This window comes from Diceros bicornis, chromosome 13 (assembly GCF_020826845.1).
Source record: "Diceros bicornis minor isolate mBicDic1 chromosome 13, mDicBic1.mat.cur, whole genome shotgun sequence".
NCBI lineage: Eukaryota > Metazoa > Chordata > Mammalia > Perissodactyla > Rhinocerotidae > Diceros > Diceros bicornis.
Genome location: NC_080752.1, coordinates 55241618 through 55264067, shown reverse-complemented (window position 1 = coordinate 55264067; position 22450 = coordinate 55241618). Strand labels below are relative to the sequence as shown.

General features: G+C 52.2%; 1 protein-coding gene across 1 annotated transcript in view; it reads right to left on the bottom strand.

The window, feature by feature from the left end:
- LOC131412366 (forkhead box protein O6-like) overlaps nt 1–22180 on the bottom strand; it is a 30153-nt gene extending 7973 nt beyond the window's left edge. The window contains 2 exon segments of the mRNA XM_058551950.1: nt 11575–11724; nt 22088–22180. Coding sequence (XP_058407933.1) covers nt 11575–11724; nt 22088–22180 — 243 coding nt within the window.
- Nucleotides 22181–22450: the final 270 nt, after the last annotated feature.

The window sequence follows — 22450 nt, the reverse complement described above, 5'->3', positions numbered from 1 at the left end:
CTACCCCATGGGGATGATGATCTAGCTCCTCCCTTTAATGCCTCCCTGAGCAGACACCACCTGTGGGGCTATGTGAGCGCTGGATCCCCACCATGACTCCCATTTCGTCTCTCCCTCCTTCCTTCCCTCCCTTCCTGCAGGAACAAAGGTCCAGGGCAGTGGCTGAAATTCCAGCTTCACCCATGGAACCTTGGGCCTCCCCTGGAAAAGAAGGTAACAATCCCAACATCCATGGATGAGATCCCACATGTCATGAACCTCAACCCCTCCCTGTCTCAGAGCCCCAAGAGCAGCCCCTGTCCCACCCCTTACCCCAACCCCACTCTGGGGCCCCAGTCTGGCCCAGGAACACACACCTGTCTCAGACAGAGCCACAGACTCTCCGGGGGTCACTTGCTCTGCTGCCTGAGGTGAAGCTGTGGTGCTTCACCTGGCAGAAAGGGTGACCTGGATGACCTCAAGGGCCTGAGGCCACGTGCAAATCCTTGGTACTAGTGTCTGTAGTGGAGGAGGGGTAGAAGGGCAGGTGGTGGCATCAGGGCCGCAGGTGTCAACAGGTGGGTGAGCTTGGGGTCAGCAGTGGAACAGAAGTGGGCAGCCAGGGGGTAGGGGGAACCAAATGTCCCAAGCAAGGCATGAGTTCAAGGGATAGGCCCTGGCATCCCCCACCCCTACCCCAGAGACAGCAGAGCCCACACACCCAGCCTGGGCAGCAAACAAAGCAGCAGCAGAAGTCCGAGCTCTTCCCTCAAAAGCCTGTGGCTGCTCATCACCCACAGGCTTGGGTCCAACTCCAGACTGATACTCAAGAGCCCTCTGAGGCTCTCCAGCCTCATCACCTCCATTCCCTTAAGCCCATCTGGGGCTCCAGCCACCCTGGATGTCTCACACCTCCATGCCTTTGCACTCTGTTCCCTTTGCCCTTCCCTCCCTCTCTGCTCCACCAGTTCCTGCTGCTCCAACAAGGCTAGCTCTGTGGCATCTTCCTAGCGCCCTCTGCAAGCCCCAAAGATAGCTGCTCCCACGTCAGTGCTACTACAGAAATCTAACTGCACACTGGAGTATAACTGTCTATGAGTCTGCCTCCCCACGTGAACTTTCTGGGGCAACCCTTGGCTCACATTCAGTCAACCATAGGATGGAGCTCTCAGCAGCCACAAACCACTCAGGCCTGGCAATTCTGTGCAGTTTCTGTTCAGCAAAACCTCAGGCCAGAGCTCCAGGCCTTGCCTCCTCCACCCTGGTCTCCCCTCCCGTTCCTGCTGCCTCTGCCACCTCCCTCCTTTTCCTCAGCACTTCCTGGCTCCTCCAGAGAATCCAGCCAAGTGAGGAAGCAAAGAAACTACCATTTACTGAGCGTTCACCAGGTGCCATGCACTGTGCTGGCACTCAGCAATTAAAACCCTATTGAGTCTTTGTGACAACCCTCCGAGCTGGTTTATTATCCCTATTTTACAGACGAGCAACTGAGGCTCCAAGAGACAAACTGACCTGCCCAAGGTCACGTCGTGTAAGTGGTGGTGCAGGAATTCACACCCAGGGCCCTTGCTCTTCCTCCCACCCTGAGATGCCTCTAGGGAGGAGCCCAGGCCTGGCAGAAGCTCCAGGGTGGGCCTGGGGTGGGGGTGGGGGCTGTCCGCAATGGCTCAGCCACACCTCCACACTCTTTCCTCCTTCATCTGGGATTAAAGGGGATCCCTAAATGCAAAGCCATTCAGGCTTCTCCCTGTCTCTTCTCAGTCGGAGCCCCCTCCCTCCCTCAGGCCGCACCTCCCCACACCCCTGCCCTAGGCCTGGAGCAGCTGCGGTGACCTCACCCAGCCCTGCCCTGGGCCTGGCTCTGGGGAGGGCCCAGCAGCTGTGCCCCAGCCCTGCAGGCCGGCTCCTGAGGGGAAAAAAGGCAGAATGGGCGTGGTGCCAAGAGAGCCATCTGCTCTCCCAGGGGCATGGCCACCCGCGCAGACACTGGCCTTGCCCCAGGGGCCGCCCTTGGCCCTCTGTCCCCATGCCAAGGGGCTCCAGGAGCCCAGGGCAGCCCACCCAAACTGGGCACCAGCCCTCATCTGCCATCTGTCTTCTCCTGGATACTGAGAGGTCCTTGCAGGACATGTTGGAGCACGAATGTCTGCTGAAAAGGGACAAGTGCTCAGGGCAAGTTCTTGGTCCAGAGGCCAGGGGCCAGGGCTAGGTGTACTGAGCACTGCCTTCCCAGCCCCAGCCTGGCCAGGCTAAGAGCCGGAGATGCCCTGGGGGAGGAGGGGGCCTCCATCCCCTCACATCTGCTCAGCTGGCAGGTGCCTCTGGCAGAGGGCAAGCCCCTTCCCCCACAGCCCCAGCTCAGGTTACAGAGGAGGCAAGGCCAGACGAGGACAGGGGGAGGGGACAGGAGGGGTGGAGAAGGCATCACAGCTTCCCAGAGTCTTGGGGGAGGGGAATTCAGATCTCTAGATAGGACTCAGCCAGAGAGGGAAGGGCCATGCCCAAGGTCACACAGCCTCCCAATGGGCAAAGGGCAGCAGGCACCCAGGGGCAGGCAGCCCTGGGTTCAAGGGTGACCTTGAGCAAATCACTGCCTTTATCTCTAAAAATACAGAGCCTAAAACCTGGCTGCTTGCCTCCCAAGGCCATGGGGAAGGCTCTGGAGGCTAGAAAGCAGCGGGTCAACCTAAGGGCAGGACAAAGCTTGGACATCCTGAATATCTGACACCTTAGGGACAGAAAGGGAGGCATTAGAGGAAGGACCCCCTTTCCCGCAACACGCACAAGTCAGTGTCTTTTAGGGATCAGGGCCCAGGGACCCCCACCTGACACAGCAGTGCTGGTTCCTTTCCTTTCCCAGAGCAATGAATAACCGTCATGTTATTTCCTGATATCTTGGGGACAGTTGCCCAAGGCCACACACAGGGTGAGTGACAGAGCTATGATCAGCTCCTCCCTGCCTGTGTCCAAGACCCCTAACACCACTCTGCCTCACCTCCGGGATCCTTGAAGCACCAAAGGGTGCTGAATGGCACCTCAGGCCTGGCATCTAGGACTCTTTGGGCCTCCACCCTCTCTCGGGCTCATCTTCTCCCCTGGACCCCACTACCAGGCCCACACTGGGTGCCAGCGCCCGCCTCTCCCCTCGTCCACCCTCCACACCACCGTCAAGGGATTTTTCTGCCAGAGTAATTCCCCATCCCCTACAGCTTGGAGTGCCAGCTCCCCAGCTTGGCATTCAAGGCCACTAACTGTCAGGCCTCTGCTTGCTTCTCCAGCCTCAAGTCCTGGTGGGCTCTGGCCAACACAGCCAGACTCTGTGGGGCTCCTAAAGAGTCCTGAGGGTTGACTTCCTTTATCTGGTTCCCTTCCTCTACCTCCAAACACCTATAGATCATTATCTGGCCTTCCACCGTGACCCTGAGCAGTCTTTATCCTGAATCAAAATCTGGAGTCCTCATCTTATCTCCCCAGCTTGACTTGTGGGCACCTCAAAGTCAGGGAGCCAGTCCCGTTCCCCTGAGCAGCACTGCAGTTGGTGCCCAATGGGTGTAGGCCTGGAGGGAGGAAGCTGCCATCAGCCTTGGGGCCTACAGATGGGGTTGGGGAGGGGGGTGCAGTGTGGGACAATATCAGGCTGGTCAGGCCCTGTTTTCAGGGAGCTCTCTGAGAAAGGGAGCCAAGGACCCCAGAGCCACGCCCCAGGCTGGAAGCCTCAGGGCCAAACTCCAAGGGAGAGCAGAGAGGCAATGATGGGGCTGGAGACAGGGGTGGAAGCGGAGGCCAGCTTGGAATGTCTTGGCCAGAGCAATGGGCTAGGCAGGAGTTAGCCCTGGGGAGTTTCATTTCTGTCACTTACAGTGGGATACTGTGAAAGCCACTTTATTTCTCTCAGCCTTAGTTTCCTCATCTGCAAAACGGGGACAGTAACAGTACCAGCCTCACAGGGTTGCTATGAGAATTCAAGGAAAGCATGGACGTAATGGCATAAGGCGATTGAATCCTGAGCTGGAAGAGTGCAGTGTGGCTACAGCAAGGGTCAGAAGACGGTGAGTGATGTGGCTGGAGAGGCTGACTGGTGCCAGGTGGCCAAGGCCTTGAGTGTCACGCTGAAGCCCCTGGACTGGATCCTGTAGGAACAGCACTGCACTGTACACGTGCTCACGTCTCCTCACCAGATGGGGAGCCCTCAGAGAGCAGGGGCTGTGACGTTCAGTTTCCTCACCTTTCTAGGTGCAGAGAGGCTTCCTGAGAATTTACACCATCAATTCCCCTCCCTCCTGTGGCCAGAGGCTCTGAGTGGCACAGCGTATCAGCCCTGGCTGCCAGCTGCATTCTCTCCATCCACATTCTATATGGCGCGATTCCTAAGACGTGAGGGATGAGTGAATGTGTTGGGGATGGGGGTCAGTCCCTTCAAGCTGTCTGCATGGGGTTCAAGTCTCTGGAGGATCCAAAAAGAGCGAGCAGGAGAGGAGTGGGCTCAACCTGGGCAGCCTGCTTGGAGAAGAAGCTGGTCCACACTGGGGGCAGCGGAAGGGAGGGACAAGTGGAGCCTGAGACGCTACCATCTAAGGCACTGCTTCAGAATCGGACCCGTGACTAGACAGACCTGTTAAAATATAGATTCCAAAGCCCACCCGCTGAGAGTCTGATGGAGAGGGTCTGAGATGGGGACTGGAAACCTGTATTATCTAAAGCCTCTGGGTGACTCTGATCATCAGCCAGGTTTGCCAACAACTAAGGATTTAAGGGAGGAATTCTCAGGGAGACACAGTGAGTTCCAGAATCACCTGGGAGGCAGGTCTTTGTTCCAACCACCCAAGACCCCGCCTACTTTCTGAGGGGTGTCCCAAGGGATCAGTCCATGAGTCAGTAGCTGCCTTGGTGAGCATGTGACAATGACAGTGGGTGTGGGTTAAGAACTCCAGGGCCAGGTGTAAAGGCGACAACGTGAGGGTGGCCTGAGATCAGAGGCTGCAGGGAAAGCGGGAGCGAGGGTAGGGTCTAGACAAGGCCAGCAGAGGGCCCAGGGGTCCAAACAGAGCAGTTTGGGCTTGCTTGGCTCCCAGGGGAACTGAGGAGCCCTAGAGCGTTCTGGAGCATGAGCAAGCCTTGGAGCAGGAGGGCTGGCTGGTGTGTGGGGCTGAGACTGCACCAGCATCGGGACATGGGGAAACATGGTAGAAACAGACAAGTCTGTGTCTAAATCCAGGCTCGGCCTCATCCCAGCCATGCTGCCTTGGCCAAGTGACTTCATCTTTCTTGGCCTCCATTTCCTCAACTGCAAAATGGGGCTATTAACACATAGCTGGCAGGACCCAGGGAGGATGAAATGAGAGCATTTATGTGAAGTGTCCAACTAACTGCCTAGCACCCAGACGTTAATTCTCTTCATTCGTGTTCCCCTTCCCACAAGAAGCACCCCTCCTAGAGACCAGAAAGGTTTCTCTGCAAAGAGGGAGGCCCTGGGGGGAGGGTGTGGGAGGCCCCTCCCCCACACACCACCTGGCCCCCCTCCCACCTCCACATATGGGGTGGGGGTGGGGAATGGCAGCAAACAGCCAAACCCTCCCAAACAAGAGTTGCTTTCCATGGTAACCAGGGTGCCAGGAGGAAGGGGGGCGCTCCAGATCCAGCTATCCCCCTGAGCGCCCTACTCGGGCCCCAGAGCCTCAGCTAATGCCCACCCAACACCCTGCACACCCCATCTGCCCGCTCTGGGGGCCAATTGGGACTGCCATGAGCACTCCTGTCATTGCGCCCAGAGTACGTTTGCCACCTGGGTAACGCCATGGGCAGGGTAGGCATCTCCAAGCAGGAGCCCCAAGTTCAAGTCCATCCACACCCACACTCACACGCTTCCACCCGTGAGAAGTCCTATCGGTACTTTGTGCCCGCCATGCCAACTAACCCCTCGTGGTTCCCGAACCAGAGGATTTGTCAGTCACAGCGCCGAAAGGACCAGAAACCGAGTTAAGGCCCTTTGGACACTAGGGAGAATACCAAGGACCAGAATGCAAAGAGCTTTGCTCCAGCTCACACACCTGGATCAAGTTCCTACAGGTGCTCTGTCCACCCCTCACCTACTCCCAACTCCACAGCTCCAACTGACCCCAAAGGGCTGAACTAGGACACCCTGAGCGATGCTCCAGGGAGATGGGCCTCTGCCGGGAGAAGGAAGGACGTCTTAACTTTAAGACCTGTCTAGCAATAGAATGGGCAGTCTCAGAGGTCAGAGATCATGAGCTCTCAGTCACTGGGAGTGTGTGAGAAGGGACTGAGCTGAGGAAGGAGGCATGGAAGGGGGTGTTGGGCTCTGTGACTCCCCACTTCCCCTAGAGACCCAAAGTCTGATTTGGAGGTGGGAGGAGTGGGCACCAGTGTGTACCTGCTTCCCAGGTACCACCCCCAAGTTAGGAGGCAGGCCCACAGGCTGCAGATAGGCAAAGGGTGCTGGTGAGTCAGTCACGAAATAGGGGGGACAGTGAGGTGAGGAGGGGGCTCCCCCTGCTATGGCTGCTGCACCTATATCCCAGAGGCTCACATCCATACACACAGTCCATGACCACCCCCTCCCCTCAGAGGACACAGAAAGAGGGGCTTCCACAGCCCCAGGACCCCATGTGGTGGCCACCACCGGCTGCCACTCAAAGGACGGAGAAGGTGGGCTGCAAGGAATAATCCTGTGCCCTTTCAAAATCCAAACACAAGAGCCCCCCTCCAGCCCCAATGGTATAGAAAAAGCTTGAGTTTTGGGGTCAGAAGGGGGTTCAATTTCCAGGCCTGCCACTTCATAGGGATGTGACCCCAGGACAAGTCACTTCTCCACCTGGGACACAGAGATGCTAATACCCACCCAGAAGGATGGTGGCCAGGATTTGATGGGATATGCCCTGGGCTAGTGGGCATCTCCTTCCCAGCTCTCCCTCCTCTCTGGTAGAGCACCCCCACTCCAGCGAATCCTGCAGCTGGAGTCCTCAGGGCACACAGAGAGGGGGGCCCCAACCCGCAGAAAGTGGGGGCTGGGGGGTGCTGAACTTTCAAACCCGCAACCCCCCCCCCCCCCCCCCCGCGCCGTTCATTACCTTAACACGAGTTAAAAATAACCGTCTCATCTCTTTAAATTAGTCTGTCTGCAATTACCGCCTGGCACGGCGCTGCCCGCCATCGTCCCGCTGGAGCGGCGCCAGGTGGCAGGCGGGGCCCTCACCCTGTCTGTCGGTCTGTCTGCCTGCCTGCCTGCCTCCTGGTCCCCCCTTCCCCCCTACAGCGGCACAGCTACCCCAGGGGCCTCCCGGCGCCCCGCCTCCTGAGCTCCCCAAGTTGCGCGAGGATGGGGGCCAGGGCGGTGGGGCTGGCGGGAGCGAAGGGGCCGGCGGGGCGCAGAGAACCGGGGTGGGGGCTCCGGAGCACGGCGGCGGGGGAGGGGCGCCGGGAGGCCCAGGAAGCCTGAAGGGCCCGCAGCGCGCCAGCGCTCGTGGGTGGGTGTGAGCAGGTGGCCGTGGGAGTCTGCCGGGCGTGCCAGCAACTGTGCCAGGAGCGGCTGGCACGGGCTCGTGCCCAGGAGGTGGGCAGCTGCCAGCCCTCCGCTCGTGCAGTGCGGGGGGTGAGGACACCCCCCAACCCAGGCTCACACCGCCTCCTCCCGAACCCCCACCAGCCCTTGGGGCTGGGGATCCCCGGAGGACAAAGAAGGAGGAGGCAGCCCTGCTGGAGCAGGCTGGGGGGAGGAAAGAAGGGGAGCCCTCTGCGCTCACAAGCACTGCTCAGCCCGGCTGTAGCACGACCCTCCTCCTGGCCTCTCAGATCAGTCCCTCCCTCCAGCCTCCCTCCCACCTAGGACCTGCTGGCCAGCCTGGGCCAGATGGGGGTAGCACCACCCCTCCAGATCCCACCCCCCAACAGCTAGGCTGCTCCAGCCCTGAAGGAGAGGGAAACTCCCCATCCACTGCGCTCCTCCCCACCCCCAGGCCTGGGGACAGAAATGGGAGGCGCCCAGGCCTGACCTGGGAGCTCCCAGGGGAGCTGGCAGCCAGGAAACACAAAAGCAGGCAGAACAACTCCAGAGGCGCTAAGTGGAAGGAGTGCCAGGACCCTGAGCAGCCTGGAAGGCTTCCGGGAGGAGTCCAGCACTAGGGAAGGTGGGGCTGGAGCATCTGAGAGGAAGTGGGAGGCTCTACCTGGATGGTGGAGATAAACACTACTAGCACACTGCAGAGGGAGGGGGACCTCCTGTCCAAGCGCCGTCCCAGGCCTAGAGACCCTCCGCCCTGAGGGGAACACTGCCAGCCTCTTGGGTGGAGTTCCCAGCACCAAGCCCAGCCCCTCCTCAGGCTTCAGCCTGCTGAGTGCCCTGTGCCTGCTGCTGACCTTGCCTCCTCCACTTCCTCTCCGCAGCACGCCACAGCTGGGACCACAGGGCAAAGGCCAAGCACAGCGGCCCGTCCTGATCTGGCCCACTCTGCCTTTCCCATGCTACCTCCCTGCCATCCCTAGGAGCCCTCATTCCAGCCTGGCACGCCCAACCATCTCCCAAACCCAACATGTATGATTCTACCTCCTTGCTTTTCCATATGCAGTCAACAGCTCCTGGAAGACTCTCTCAAATTCTGCACACACACCCCCCCCCCCCCCCCCCCGGTGAAGGCAGCTCAGATCAAGTGCCACCTTCTCTGTGAGGGCTTGCCTGGCTCCCAGCGGATCTAACCTGCCTTCCCTGCACTCCCCCACCCCCGGCCCTTCCTGCCTGTAAAACACAGGGCCTGGGTGTGGAACTGGCTGAGCTCTGATGCATCCTGAAGGCAGGTGCAGTGCCTTCCCCTGTTCCCCGACTCCGTCTAACACCCCTGGGGATTCAAGTGCAACACTTATGTGGGAGAGGGGAGGGAGGAAGGAACAATGGGCCCCTTGCCCCAGCCCTGGCACCTGAGCGTACCACAGGCCCTGCTAACCAGAGGTTGGCTGGGAGTTGGAGATGGCCCCTCCACCAGACCCCTGGAGGGACTGACTGGGAATGGAGGAACAAGCGGCAGGGGGGGCACGAATGACGAGGAGGAAGCTCCATGGGGAGCTGGATGGGGGGTGGGGTACAAGGGGGACAGCCACTGAGAGCATGAGATGGGAGAGGCCCATCTGAACAGCCTCCTCCAATGCCTGGGTGGTCTCTGCCAGGGCCTAAGTCAGGAACCCCAGGCTGAAGCACCCTCTCCAATGCCCCAGTCCAGGACAAGCCTTCCAGAGCTCCTTCCTTCCTGAGCCCGGGGAACAGGGAGAACCAGTGTGTCCCCAGCAGCATGGTGCAGTGGAAAATGCATCCAATGGGCAGGCAGGAGACCTGGGCCATCATCCAGGGCCTGCCGCTCACAGCTGACTGACGACCTGAGAAGAGTCCCATCCCCTTCCGGGGCCTCAGTCTCACAGTCTGAGAAATGAACACATGGGACTAAATTATCTCCAAATTATCTCCATTCCCAATCACGTTCTAGGATTTAGACCTGCCCCTGTGCAAAAGCCGTCAGCGCCCCACTCCCACGGCCAGTGCCAGCAGGATACTATTCCAGAGGCTCTGTGGGGCCTTGGAGGGAGACACACCTGGACTGGAGTCCAGCTTTCCCACCAACTGACTATGTGACCTTGGGCAGTTCACTCCTCCACTCTGCGCCTCAGTGCCCAGTTCTGTAATGGTGACGGTAAAACTCACCTTAGGGACTGCTGAGAGCATTAAAGGAGACACCTGGCACAGATGCCTGAAGGTGTCTGGCACAGGGCTTGGCCCTGAGACCCTCAATGAAGTGCAGTTCTCGCCCAGCTTCCAGCCTCACGTCCCCTCTTGCCATCTTCCCCCATCATACCTAATCTATTAAGCCCAGCTGGAGCTCCACCTCCTCTAGGAAGCCCTCCTGGCTTACCCTGGCCCACAGTACCCTCCCTGGTCTCAGCATCCTCTGCATGATCCACCCATTTCTTCACTCTTTCACCAGACATGCACCGGTGGCTCCTCGTTGTCAAGCTCTATGCTGGGTGCTGTGGGCACAGAGATTGCTCTGACACTGCCACTGTCTTCCAAACGCAGGGTAGAGAAGGGAAATGAGACCTATGACAGATAGGGAGATGGCCAGAGAAGAGGGAGTCCTAAGCTAGCTAAAGAGGATTAAGGGAAGGCTTCCTGGAAGAGGCATCTAAACTGTGCCCTTGAGGACAGGGAATATATCCACAAGGAGAAGTGAAAGGTGGGACAGTGCATGGGGAGCAGGGAGGGAGGAGGGAGCAAAGCCCAAGGGCAGGACCCAGCTGGGAGGAATAAATGTTCTGGCCCGGGCTGAGCCCAAGGGGACAGGAGAAAGCCTGGGGAAGGAAACTCATGTCTGCTCCTCCAAGCTGTGGCCCCACCCCACAGGGGCCACAGAGAGACAGAGAAGCTGCCAGCACAACGCCTGAGAGCCATGGCTCCCGGGTCAGAGCACTGCGGCCCCTAAAAAGCAGCCTCTGGGCATCTAGAGCTGTCCACATCCACAAGCCTCCCCTCTTCCACTGGCACACCTCCTTCCTCTGACCCTGTCTGCAGCCACCACCACGCACAGCCCCCTCCCTCCACGTAGGCACGACTCCCTTGCAGGGACCCCTCTCCCATAGGGAGCCTGACAGCTCACAGGCCCCAGGCACAGCACCCCCCACCAACCTCCTCTCCCCTAAAGGCATCGACTATCCCCATTCCCCAACACAAGATGGCCAGGGGAGGGTCTGGAGGCCACAATCCAGTCAAGCCCCTGTCCCCTCGCAAGATGGCGCCCCCCTTTCCACTGGCTGGCACTGAGGCCTCCCTGGGGTGCCCCTGCCCCTCCCCCCACCACCAAATGCATCTGGGCTCAGAAAGCCAGAGAAGTGTAAGACTGACAGCCTGGGGTGGGCAGGGACAGATCCCCAGCCCTCAATACCGTGCCCCTACACCAACAGAGGTCATCACCAGCTCACCATGCTGATCCAGGCAAGGGGGCAGCAGCTGCCCCATGGAGAACTCAGATCCCAGGTCACCTGACCAGTTCCCCACCCCAGGCTGGCTGGTGCCCTAGGGTGAACTCCTGGCACCACAGGAAGAACTGTGGGCCCAGGGTCGCACTCTTCACCCGGGGGCCAGCTCCAGGGAGGGCAGTGGGAAAGATTTGGGGGGAAAGCAGTCACTGGCCCCAAGTCATTATTCCAGCTCTTTAAGGAGGGTGATCTGGTGGAGAGGGCAAGAGTATCATAAAGCAAACTCGCAGGGGTGAGAGGGGCTCCCCCATGTCCGAGGCCTGGGAATTGGCTCCTCTGCTATGCTCCCAAGGACGGGGTGGGATGCTCCTCCGAGATGCCTCAAAGCGGCAGTCCCTTGTCACCCCACCAGACCTCCCACCCCGCATCCAGGGCACACACACAGCTGCTTCCAGCACGCCCGCGCCTGTCTGCTGGCCGGCCCCACGCCCTAGGCACACACTCCATGTCCCTGGGGGTGCCCCAGGGCCTCCCTCCGACCGCCTGACGGGAGCCTGGACGCACCTAGCAGCCTGGAAGCCCCAGCCCGCGACCCCAGCCCCCTCCACAGCCGGACGCCCCCACCTTCCAGCCGGCCGAGCTGTTGCTGTCGCCTTTATCCTTGAAGTAGGGCATGTAACGGACCATCCAGTCGTAGATCTGCGAGAGCGTGAGCCGCTTGTCCGGGGCGCTCTCGATGGCTTTGGTGATGAGGTCGGCGTAGGACAGGTTCCTCTTTTTTGGTATGTGAGCCGCCACCACAGCATGACCGCTGACAGATGAGTGGTGTAGGTGCACACCCAGGAACCAAACCCAGGCCACCGAAGCGGAGCACACCAAACTTAACCACTAGGCCACTGGGGCTGGCCCTAGAGGATCTCTTTTGATTTTCATAATACAGAAAACAATTAACTTTGAGGAAAACCTTTGATATCCTTAGACTAGCAGGGAAAAAACTGGACAAACGTGTTCAAACTCAGTGCCAAATGTACTGAAGGAGCTCATTTCTAGGATCATTCCTTCAGCCGATAACCTTAGGTACGTCCTAGAAGCTGAAGCTGCCACATCATAGTTTTAGGGAAATGCATAAAGAAAACAGAACCCACTTGTAGTGACCTTGAGTCCTAGAGGTATAAGTCCTCCTAGGGACAGTGATGACTTACCTTCCTAACAGAGGAAACGTCAGGCTCTTACTATTTTATTTACTGCTACAAAATGTGACCATATAAAAGCAGTGCTTTAAAAACATTTTATTTTGTTCAAAATCACACTGGCATATAGATTTCAAAAAACCAAATAGTATTAAAAGCTGAACACTGCCACTACCACCAGTCCCCAGTCATCAACCCTCGCCTTTTCCGCAGAGGCATCCAACAATGGTTTAAAGCAACAATGGTTTAGTTTTCTTTTGTTTCGTTAGAAACCAGGGGTCATATTTTGATATGTCAGGTAGTTTTCACATTTCACAAAAGCATTCCGGCTAATTAACTTTCTAAAACCCCTCTGCCCACCCCCAAGAATGATTCATTTGTCATGTCACTTGATCTGTGTTTTCTAGGTAATGTGTTTTTTCTAACTGTTTCAGTTCAGGCTTCTCTACAGACTGTGCCCCTCACCCAGGCAACAACAGCCAGGCAGCTAGTCCAGATGATCCCCACAGGGGCCCCGTGGCCCTGTGCAGCCACGGGTGGTCCAGGAGAAACTCACGCAGCAGCAAGTTATGATGACAACCGTGGCCCAGCTGCAGACCCCTGGTGTTCCCGACCAGCACAGGTGCCAGCCAGCTCTGATAACCCAAACCAGCAGCCCAGATTACAAATAAGAGTCCCTGCTGTCAGGTTAACAACGCCCACCCAAACTCCATGCCCCTAGTCAGGAAAGTGGGGTGGCCTCAGTGCAGGCCATCCATGCATTCCACCATCTAGCCAAAATCTGGTAGATTTTACTTATTGTTGAAACTTGGGACTATGTCATGTGAGATGTTCAGCACCTGTAAAGCTATAATTGTAACAAAGCAGTGTAATCATTTTATTACAATGCATCCTATACTGTGGGAGCATCATTTTATTATAATATCTCCTATACTGCAGGAAAATCATTTTATTACAATGCACCCTGGAAAAGGAGGTCACATTCCAGCAGCCAGCCTGACGATAAAATAATTCAGAAGGGGATAAGTACCATGAAGAAACAGGGGCAAGATTCTGACAACCATCTGGATTTTATCCTAAGTAGATGGGAAAGGTTGAAGCCTGAAAGACAACTTGACTTACAATTTTGAAAGGTCGCCCTGTCTGCAGTGGAGATGTTACCACCCAACGTGTGGCCTTCTGCTCGCCAAAAGACATGCCAATAGCCAAGAGGCAAAGTGGTAGGAGAAAAAGGACTTTTTATTACAGCTTCCTAGCAAGAGGGAAGATGGCCGACTCATGTCCAAAAGAACCATCTTAAGGGGGCACAAAAATCTTACAGCAGTTATATAGGCCATTGGGTTATTGGGGAGGGGATTAGGAATGTTGACCTTCTGGTCTTATAGACTGGGAGTGCCACACCAGATCTTTCAGTTTTCACTGATGATGGCTATCAGCATAGATTTTCTGTTCAGGGGTCATCACATTCCTAAGGAACTCAACAAAAACAAAGTTATCACCTTATCAAGTTACCATCTTATCGCAGCTGGGAGGTACATGCACGAGCAGGTGTCATAAAATCGACAGAGCAGTTAGATCTCCTGGAGGGTGCATATCCAGCTGGGTTAGTTTGTCAGAGGTCATTCAAAGTTACAAGAGAGTTTTTCTTTTCTACAATATGGCTTCCCTTATGTCAACCTTGTCTTGAGCTGGTTTCAGAGACTTGATGAAACGGAGCAAGAGTGAAACCAGAGACACACTAGAACATTTCCCTGGTCACAGGCAGGAGGAAGAACTATCCTTGTGGATCTTCAGATCCCCGCTTACAGCCTATTGGGCATCTTCTGACTCCTTCTCCCCAGTTTAAAATAGGCACTCAACTCCCACCACATTTTCTCAGCAGCCCTACCTTATTTTCTTCTCATTGGGCATTTATTTATTAATAAATGATAAATAAATGGCAAGCAATAGGATATATTGGGTTATATGAGGAAGCCATTTGGTGTAAAACTAATTTGGCCTGACCTTGTTTTTCCAAAAGGGCCTGCCGCAGCCACTGAGCATGCATTGTATATCTGCTTTAAGTATTTACTATGTCCCAAAGACAAGCACAAGGCCCTTTAAGATAAGGAAAGATGTAACTTCCCGTTGGCATTTCCTTAAGGATAAGCATCTCTCCCTAGGCTACTGATTGATTGGTGACCTGCTGTGACCACCAAGCTCGAGACGACAGACCTGCTACTTGCTGTGGTCATCAATCGCTGTGTGAATTGCTGTGCAGGCTAGGCAATCTCTTGACTGTTGTAAAAGGGACATTCCAATCATATGTGATACATGCTCTTTGATGGTGTATAACCCCTCTGTACACCCCACTCCTTTCGCGCCCCTCCTTACTTGGAGAAGGAAGTCCCTGGGCTAGTCCTCAGATATGGCTCATAATAAACTCACCCCAATTTTGACCCTTTTGATTTGACCCTTCCTCACGAGATTCCAGGTTCTACCACTGCAGGAACTAGACGTGCTTGGTCAGTGTAACAGGTAGTAAGCATCCCGTGTATGGGTGGGTGGGCAGACTGGCACGTGCATAGTCTGTGGCAAGCAGAGATGCATCAATGAAGGCATGAAGGCCGGTGGCGGCCAGAGACGGAAGCTAGAGGAGTGCGCAGGCGCCACCTCCGCCCCACCCACTCCCTCTGGGTCCTCCGCTCTCACCCCGCCCGCTTCGATCGGCCCGCATTCCGCCTGCGGGTCCGCAGGTGCCCGTGCCTGAGCTGTGTTCCTGCCTGCTGGTGCGCCTGCGCACTGGGGCCAGCCAGACCGCTTTTGTCTAGTCCGGCGGATCCAGCAGTCCCGTGGCCTGCCGCTGCGCTACTCCTGCCAGAGTCCTGCGCCGCCTGCCCGGCAGCCTCGGTAGGGACGGCCGCTGTCCACGCCGGGGCGTGATGGGCGGTGCGGCCCTCCCCTCGGCCTCCACTGCTGGCCCGCCTCCCCTGTCACCTGGGCCCGGTGACCCCCGCTTAGGTGAGGCCGCCTCCCACAGTGGAGTCCCCTGCCCCGTTCCGGGAGGCCGCTGTCAACGGTGCTGACGCCGCCGCGCCCGTCTCTGGTGGGCCGTCGGGTCGGGGTGACCCTGCTTTGCACCCCGAGAAGGGCGGGTCCGTCCAGGGAAGCAGTCTCTCCGTGGGCTGAGCCCTGCGCGCGCACCGTTGGGAGAGACCTCCCCGCAGGGGGCGTTCAGACACCGGATGGCGAACTAGGACACACCTTCGCCCCGAAGACCGTTAAGCCATCTGGCCAAGGGCTGAGTAAATATCCTTCCGCACAGAAAACTGACCTGCTGCAGTCAGCTGGCGTAAGAACGCTGAAAGTTTGAGCGTTTGACATTTTGAATCTCAAGATCCTTTGGAAAACTGATTTGCCAAAGTAATTTTTTTTTGTACCTTGGAGTGAGGTATATTTTAAAGTTAGTTTTTAAATACAACAAAATACAACCTTATAAGAAGAATTCGAACAATGTAGAAAAATAAGAATTCCTTTCTGTCCTCTTTTCTCCTTAGTCCTATTTACCTCCCTTCCCCCTTTTTCTTCACTTAGCAATATGTCTCCAACATCTATTCAAGTCCAGAGATAATTTCTTTTGGTCGCTGCATAATGGTCCATAATTAGGATGTACCATACTGAGTCAATCGTCCCCCATTGATGGGTTTTCCCACCACGAGTCGTACTGAGATAAGCGTTCTGATACATAGGTTCTGGTACTTGATTTCTATGGGCTAGATTCCCAATAGTGGGAACTAAATCGAGATAATGGGTCAAAGGATATACATATTTAAAATCTTAATTTTAATAGATGTTGACAGAGTGTTTCACAGACTATTATAGCAATTTACATTCTATAAATGCAGGGGAGGATCCTTGACTTCCTATCTGAAGTTAATGCCAGCTGAATGGGTGAAAAGACATCTTGCCCCATTGCTTTATGTTGCTTTTCCTTGGTTGGCTGTCGCCAGTTGGGACAGCCTCTTCAGTAAATGCCTCTTATATTCTTCTCCATCTCCTTGGTGAATTGTTTTTTCACTAATTTCTAGGAGCTGTTTGTATATTAAGGATATTTACCCTTTGCAGCCATAAATAAAATGTTGCATGTATTTCCCCCCTGATTATTTTTTGTCTTTTTGTTAGAACATCTTTATGTAGTTATTTTTTACTTTATGGCATCTGGGTTTCCTGCCATGTTTATTAAGAAAGTTTTCACCATCTCAGGATTGTAGAAATATTCTCCTAAATTTGATTCTAATAAAGTTCCTCTCTCCCTCCCCTTATTCTCTTTCTTTCTTTCTTTTGAGGAAGATAGCATTTAACTCTTTATTCCGTCTGACATGGTGTGGGGTAGGGAACTAGCTTTTTTTTTTTTTTTCCCCTAGGTGCCACTACCATTTTTTAGCTAAAGCATTCTTTTTTCATTCAAAGTAAACACCACTGTCTATATATTTTGGTCAGGACTCTGTATTCTTTTCCTTTCCTCTTTTTTTTTTTTTTTTGGTCTATTTCTGTGCCAGGACAACACTGATTTTTGAGTACAGAAGCTCTAGAATAAGTATGAATATTTTGTAAGTCAAGAACCCCCTCGGTATTCTTTATTCTTCTTTTCAAAATACTGTTGCCTCTTTTCAGACATGAGCTTTTTCATATAAGCTTTAAAGTCATGTTTTCTATTTCTAAAGCAAAACAAAAGCCAAACTCATTGGAATTCTCCTCAGAATTGCATTACATGTATATTTACTTTTTTGGAAGTGTGGCATTTTATGATATTAAATCTTCTTATTCAAGAACATAGTATCTTATTTCATTTATTCGTGTCATTTTATATCCTAAAATAAGATTGTATGGTTTTTTTCAGATTGTGCTCCACTTTTCTTGTTAAGTGTATATTCACTGGTATTTTATAGTTTTTGTGGCTGTTAATGAAATGGGATATTTTTTCCATTTCTGTTTCAATTGTCTATTGCTGACATAGAAACAAAGCTATTGATTTTTGTATGTTTATTTTGATTCCAGGCACTTTACCAAATTCTGTTATTCTTATAATTTTTGGTCTCTTAGGTTTTCTAGGCATACAGTCATATGATTTGCAAACAAAGATAATTTCATTCCCCTCATTATTTAGCTCATTTTTCTTTGTTTTTTTAATTGCTAAAACCTCCGTTGAAGTGGTGAAGTGGTGATATTTGACTCTCTTGTGTTTCTAATTTATTGGAATTAGCTTCTGTACGTCAACGTTAACATATTTGCTGTTGAGTTTTGGGCCCTAGTTTTTTAAAACATCACATTTAAGTAGTTTCCTTTGATAGGCGTTGTATTTTGAATTTTTATTAGGAATGGCTGCTAATTTTATAAACTATTATTTTGTCATCTAGTACTTTTTGGCTTTAAAATTGATGATAAAGTTAGTGAGTTTCCTGATAGTCCACTCTCTTACATTTTTGGCCTACCTCCCCTTTGAGGACAGTCTATTATCTCTGTTAGTATATGCTGGGCTCTATTTACTAATTTCTTAAATAATTTTAATATCCATACATATGCAAAATTTTTGTAAGTTTATCACTATGAACTTTTGTAAAGAACTCTTTGTATGGACATATGCTCTCTTTTTTCCTTGGTGAATACCTAGGAGTGAAATGGCAGGATCATGTGCTCAATGTGTCTTTAACTTCTAAAGAAACTACCAAGCTGTTTCTCAAAGTGGGTGCACCCTTTTACATTCCCACCAGCAGTGTTTGAGGGTTCCAGTTTCTCCACATTCTCACCAACACTTTGTATGATCAGTCTTTGCAATTTTAGCATTCTAAGGTGTGTAGTAATATCCGGTTGTGGTTTTGTCTTGCATTTTCCTGATGACTAATAATGTTGAGCATCTTTTCATGTGCTTATTTCTCATCCATACATTTTTCTTCAATGAAGTGCCTGCTCAACTATTTTGCCCACTTAAAATTTTTTCTTCAAATTGAATTTGAGAATTCTTCTTGTTGGAAGTTCTATATCAGATAATGGGATTTGACAATATTCTCTCCTAGTCTGTGGCTTATATTTTCATTATCTTAATAATGTCTTTTCAAGAGCATAAGTCTTAATTTTGATGAAGTCCAATTTATCAATTTTCTCTTACGAATCTATTGTTGTATCCAAGCTGTCTTTGCCTACCCAAAGTCATAAGGATCACAAAGATTTTCTTCTATGCATTCTTCTAGGGAGTTTTTAGTTTTAAGTTTTATATTTACATCGCTGATCCATTGAAAATTTTTGTGCATGTCTATTGTACAACGAATGAATCAAAGTTCATCTTTTTGCATGTGGATACCCAGTTGTTTCAGCATCATTGTCTTTGCACCTTTGTTAAAAATTGATTAACCATATATGTGTGAATCTATTTCTAGTCTCTCTATTCTGTACCATTGATCTATTTCCACACCGTCTTGATTGCTGGCTTTATAATAAGTGTTAAAGTCGAGCCATCTACATTTTCCAGTGTCTTTTCCAAAATTTTGGCTCTTCTAGGTCCTTTGCATTTCCTTATGAATTTTAGAACGAGCTTCTCACTTTCTATAAAGAGCCTACTGGGATTTTGATTGAGATTGCTTTAAATTTTTAGATCAGTTTTGAGAGAATTGACATATTAACAATATTGAGTCTTCTGATCCATGAACACTTATTTACATCTTTAAAAATTTCTCTTAGCAATGTTTTGTCACTTTAGTGTATAGGTCTTACACATCTGTTATAGATTTATTGCTGATATTTTTTGATGCTATCATAATTTTAAAATTTTTAACTTCTGATTGTTGTCAGCTTGTAGAAATATAACTTTTGTATATTGAGCTTATATCTTGCTAAACTCACTTATTAGTTCTAGGAGTCTTTTTGTGGATTCCATGGGATTTTCTGTATAGATGATTATTTTGCCTGGGAACGAAGGATTTTAATTCTTCCTTTACAATCTGTATGCCTTTTATTTATTTTTCTTGACTGATTGCACTGGCTAGAATCTCCATTACATTGTTGAATAGAAGTACTGAGAGTGGATATCTTTGCCTTCTTTCTGATTTTAGAGGAAAAGTGTTCAGTCTTTTACCATCTAGTATGAGTTAGCTTCAAGTTACCTGTAGGATGCCCTTTATCAGGTTAAGGAAGTTTTCTTCTAGTCCTAGTTTTCTGTGTAGAACCAGATTTTCATCTTAGATCTGGTAAGAAAAGTCTGTAGCTTTCACTGGATTCTCAGAAGCATCAACAGGGTTAAGAACCACAGGTCTAATCACTGTTGTGAGGGTTTTTCCATGATCTCACGTGTGTTCATGTGTGCTGGTAACAGCTGGGGCAGGAGGGGCGAGTCCTGCAGTAGAAATTGTTTAGAAGGTGTAACAGGGGTGAACACAAAGGGACTCTTGATCTATCACAGTGGTTCTCAACCCCAGCTGGTTCACATTTGAGTCTTTCTATTAAATCTTTAAAAATTACAAAATTTTTTTATCTTGAATTTTTCCATTTGAAATCTAACGTAAACATTTTATTTCTTCAACACTCTTTATAGTAATTTCAGTGACTACATACTATGTCATCCCATGACTGACCTGCTGTTCTCTTCTATTTGGTGTTTCGTTTACATCCATTTTTTTTTTTTTTTTTTTTGTGAGGAGATCAGCCCTGAGCTAACATCCGCCAATCCTCCTCTTTTTTTTGCTGAGGAAGACGGCCCTGGGCTAACATCGGTGCCCATCTTCCTCCACTGTATATGGGACGCCGCCACAGCATGACTTACCAAGCAGTGCGTCGGTGCGCGCCCGGGATCCGAACCAGCGAACCCCGGGCCGCCGCAGCGGAGCGCGCGCACTTAACCGCTTGCGCCACCGGGCCGGCCCCCATCCATTTTTTATATGACGTGCTGTCATAAACATCTCTGAGCATCAAGCCTTTGGAAAGGCGGCTGCCATAGTTGGTGGGGTTATTGCAACTTTTAAATGTTTCCCCTGAAATTATATGATGTATTATGATGGAAAAAAATGATATCTGAGCTGTCTTATAAAATATATTTTTCTATAATACATATACTTTATTCAAAAATATTTGGCAGTAGGGAGTCTCCTGTGTCCTGGGCTTTAGTCCCAAGTTATGATAGTGCTGGACCTGGAGGTTGGCCCACCAGGAACTTCAAGCCCACTCTGCACCGCATGTCTGGCCTGTCTCTGGAATGACTACTTCAGAAACTGTCTGTCTACTTCCATTCACTATTTTCCACCAGAGAGCTAGTCACTAAGCAGTAATCACTGAGTCCCTCTAGCACTTAGTTCCCGTAGGGTAGGTGCTAAACAGAGTGTTCAGTCTTCACACAGGCTCAAATCCAAAGACCTGGTGCTCCAGCGCTGTTTGGTCAACAATATCCAAATCCAGATTCAGGGCAAGGCTGAGTCTGTGTAGGACCTATCCCAGTGCTTGGCTCAGTGGCCGGCACGTGGCCTTGGAGCTGGAGAGCCTGGGGCTGAAGAAGGCTACTGCCTCTTAGCTCAGACGGCGTGTTCCCCTCTCGTGGCCTCAGTTCCCTCCGTGTAGAACGGGATGATGGTGGAATTGGCCTCGTGGCATTCTCCTGAGCAGTCAGTGAGGTGAGGAATGGAAAGCCTCTAGCACCATGCCTGGAGCACAGAGGACCGGCCCCGGTAAACGTGAGCCGCTGCCCCTGGTCTCCTCTGGCTCCTTGTTGCTGTCCTCATTACCGTCAGCTCGGAAGCCACTAGCCAGTAGAATTGAATTAAGCAGATGCTTTAGCTCATGGAAAATTTGATACAAGAAAGTGTTACTGAACATCTCCTGCCGAGCAGCTCTTTTAATCTGAAATTACTCCACTGTAAGGGCTTTTTTCCACCTAAAGTAATCAGTTTGTGCCTAATTGTTATCAACCACAGCAGCCGGCTCCCCTATTCCTAAAGCAAGTAATAAGGGTACGCTTTTTGATGCAGTAGTCGGACTTTCTAAATGCCTTTGTACAGTACTCAGAAAGACTACTAGAAATAAAATTTGCCTCACTGAATCTCATCTTTTCTGTATTTGTTTAGGAATTATTTCATAAAGAAGTGATAATGCACCATGGCAGCGGCCCTCAGCATGTCCAGCACCAGCTGCAGAGGTCTGGGGCCTTCACAGGCAGCGAAGGAGAGGAGCAGCAGGCCCATGGAAATCCACTCCAGGCCCCTGCCATGTCCTTCACGCCATCGGTGAGCCCAACCCACCCCAGTCACCCAGTTACCAAGTTCAGCAGCAGGTGAATAGGAGTCCCGTGGCTGTGCAGAATGTGAGCATCACTTGTCAGAATGTTGGATTGGAGGAGGGAGGAAGCCCAAGGATCCCGCTTGCCCCTGTGCTGCTCCCCAGCCCCACTTCTCTGGGTTTTCAGTTCAGTGCCCAGCAGAGGCAGTTTGAGCATGGATCTCCGTCATATATCCAGGTTGCCTCACCACTGTCCCAACAGCTGCAGACCCAGAGCCCCACCCAGCCCAGCCCTGGGGCAGGACCGGGCCTGCAGAGCATGCAAATTGGCTCCCCTCACGCTGGCTTGGGCCTTTGCAGCAGCAGTCCTACCTGGTGAGGCAGATCAGCTGGAACCCATCCAGTGGTGGGCGCTCTGTGTTTCAGGAGGGCTAGGGCCTTGGCCAGGTGGCTCAGGGGACCCAGGTTCACCTGCAGCATGCAGGGACTCCCATCACTGTCAGAAAATGGAGACTCTCACAGCCCCACACCCAGTCCAGGGGGGGCTGTCCAGCACCTGAGACCCCAGAGCCCTGTGGACACAGGCAGGGGCAGCCTGCAGCCTGTGGCCAGCCCCATCACATCACCACAGCGAGCTTGCCACCCTAGATCAGTAGCAACATCCAGGGGCCACTGATGCAGCAGAAGCAGGTGCTGCAGGGACCACCACTGACCAGACCTCTGCTCCGTGGGGTCAGGGTCAGGGTTGGGGGAACTTCAGCATTCGGGAGGACATCCCTGCGCCCCACCAGCCCTTCCAGGACCATGGTGCCCGCTGGCCTCTCCAGCCTTCCTTTCACATCTCTGGGGAGTGCTGGGATGTGAGAGGATCCCAAGAAGTAGGAGGAGATCCTCTGGCCTCCCAGGAGCTGGCTGAGATGAGGAAGCAGTGCCTGGACCACCACTACAGAGAGATGGAGGCGCTGAAGGCGGCCTTTAAGGAGTATTTGATTGAACTGTTTTTTTTGCAGCACCTTCAAAGGAACATGATGGATTTCCTAGCTTTTAAGAAGAAACATTATGCCCTATCGCAAGCT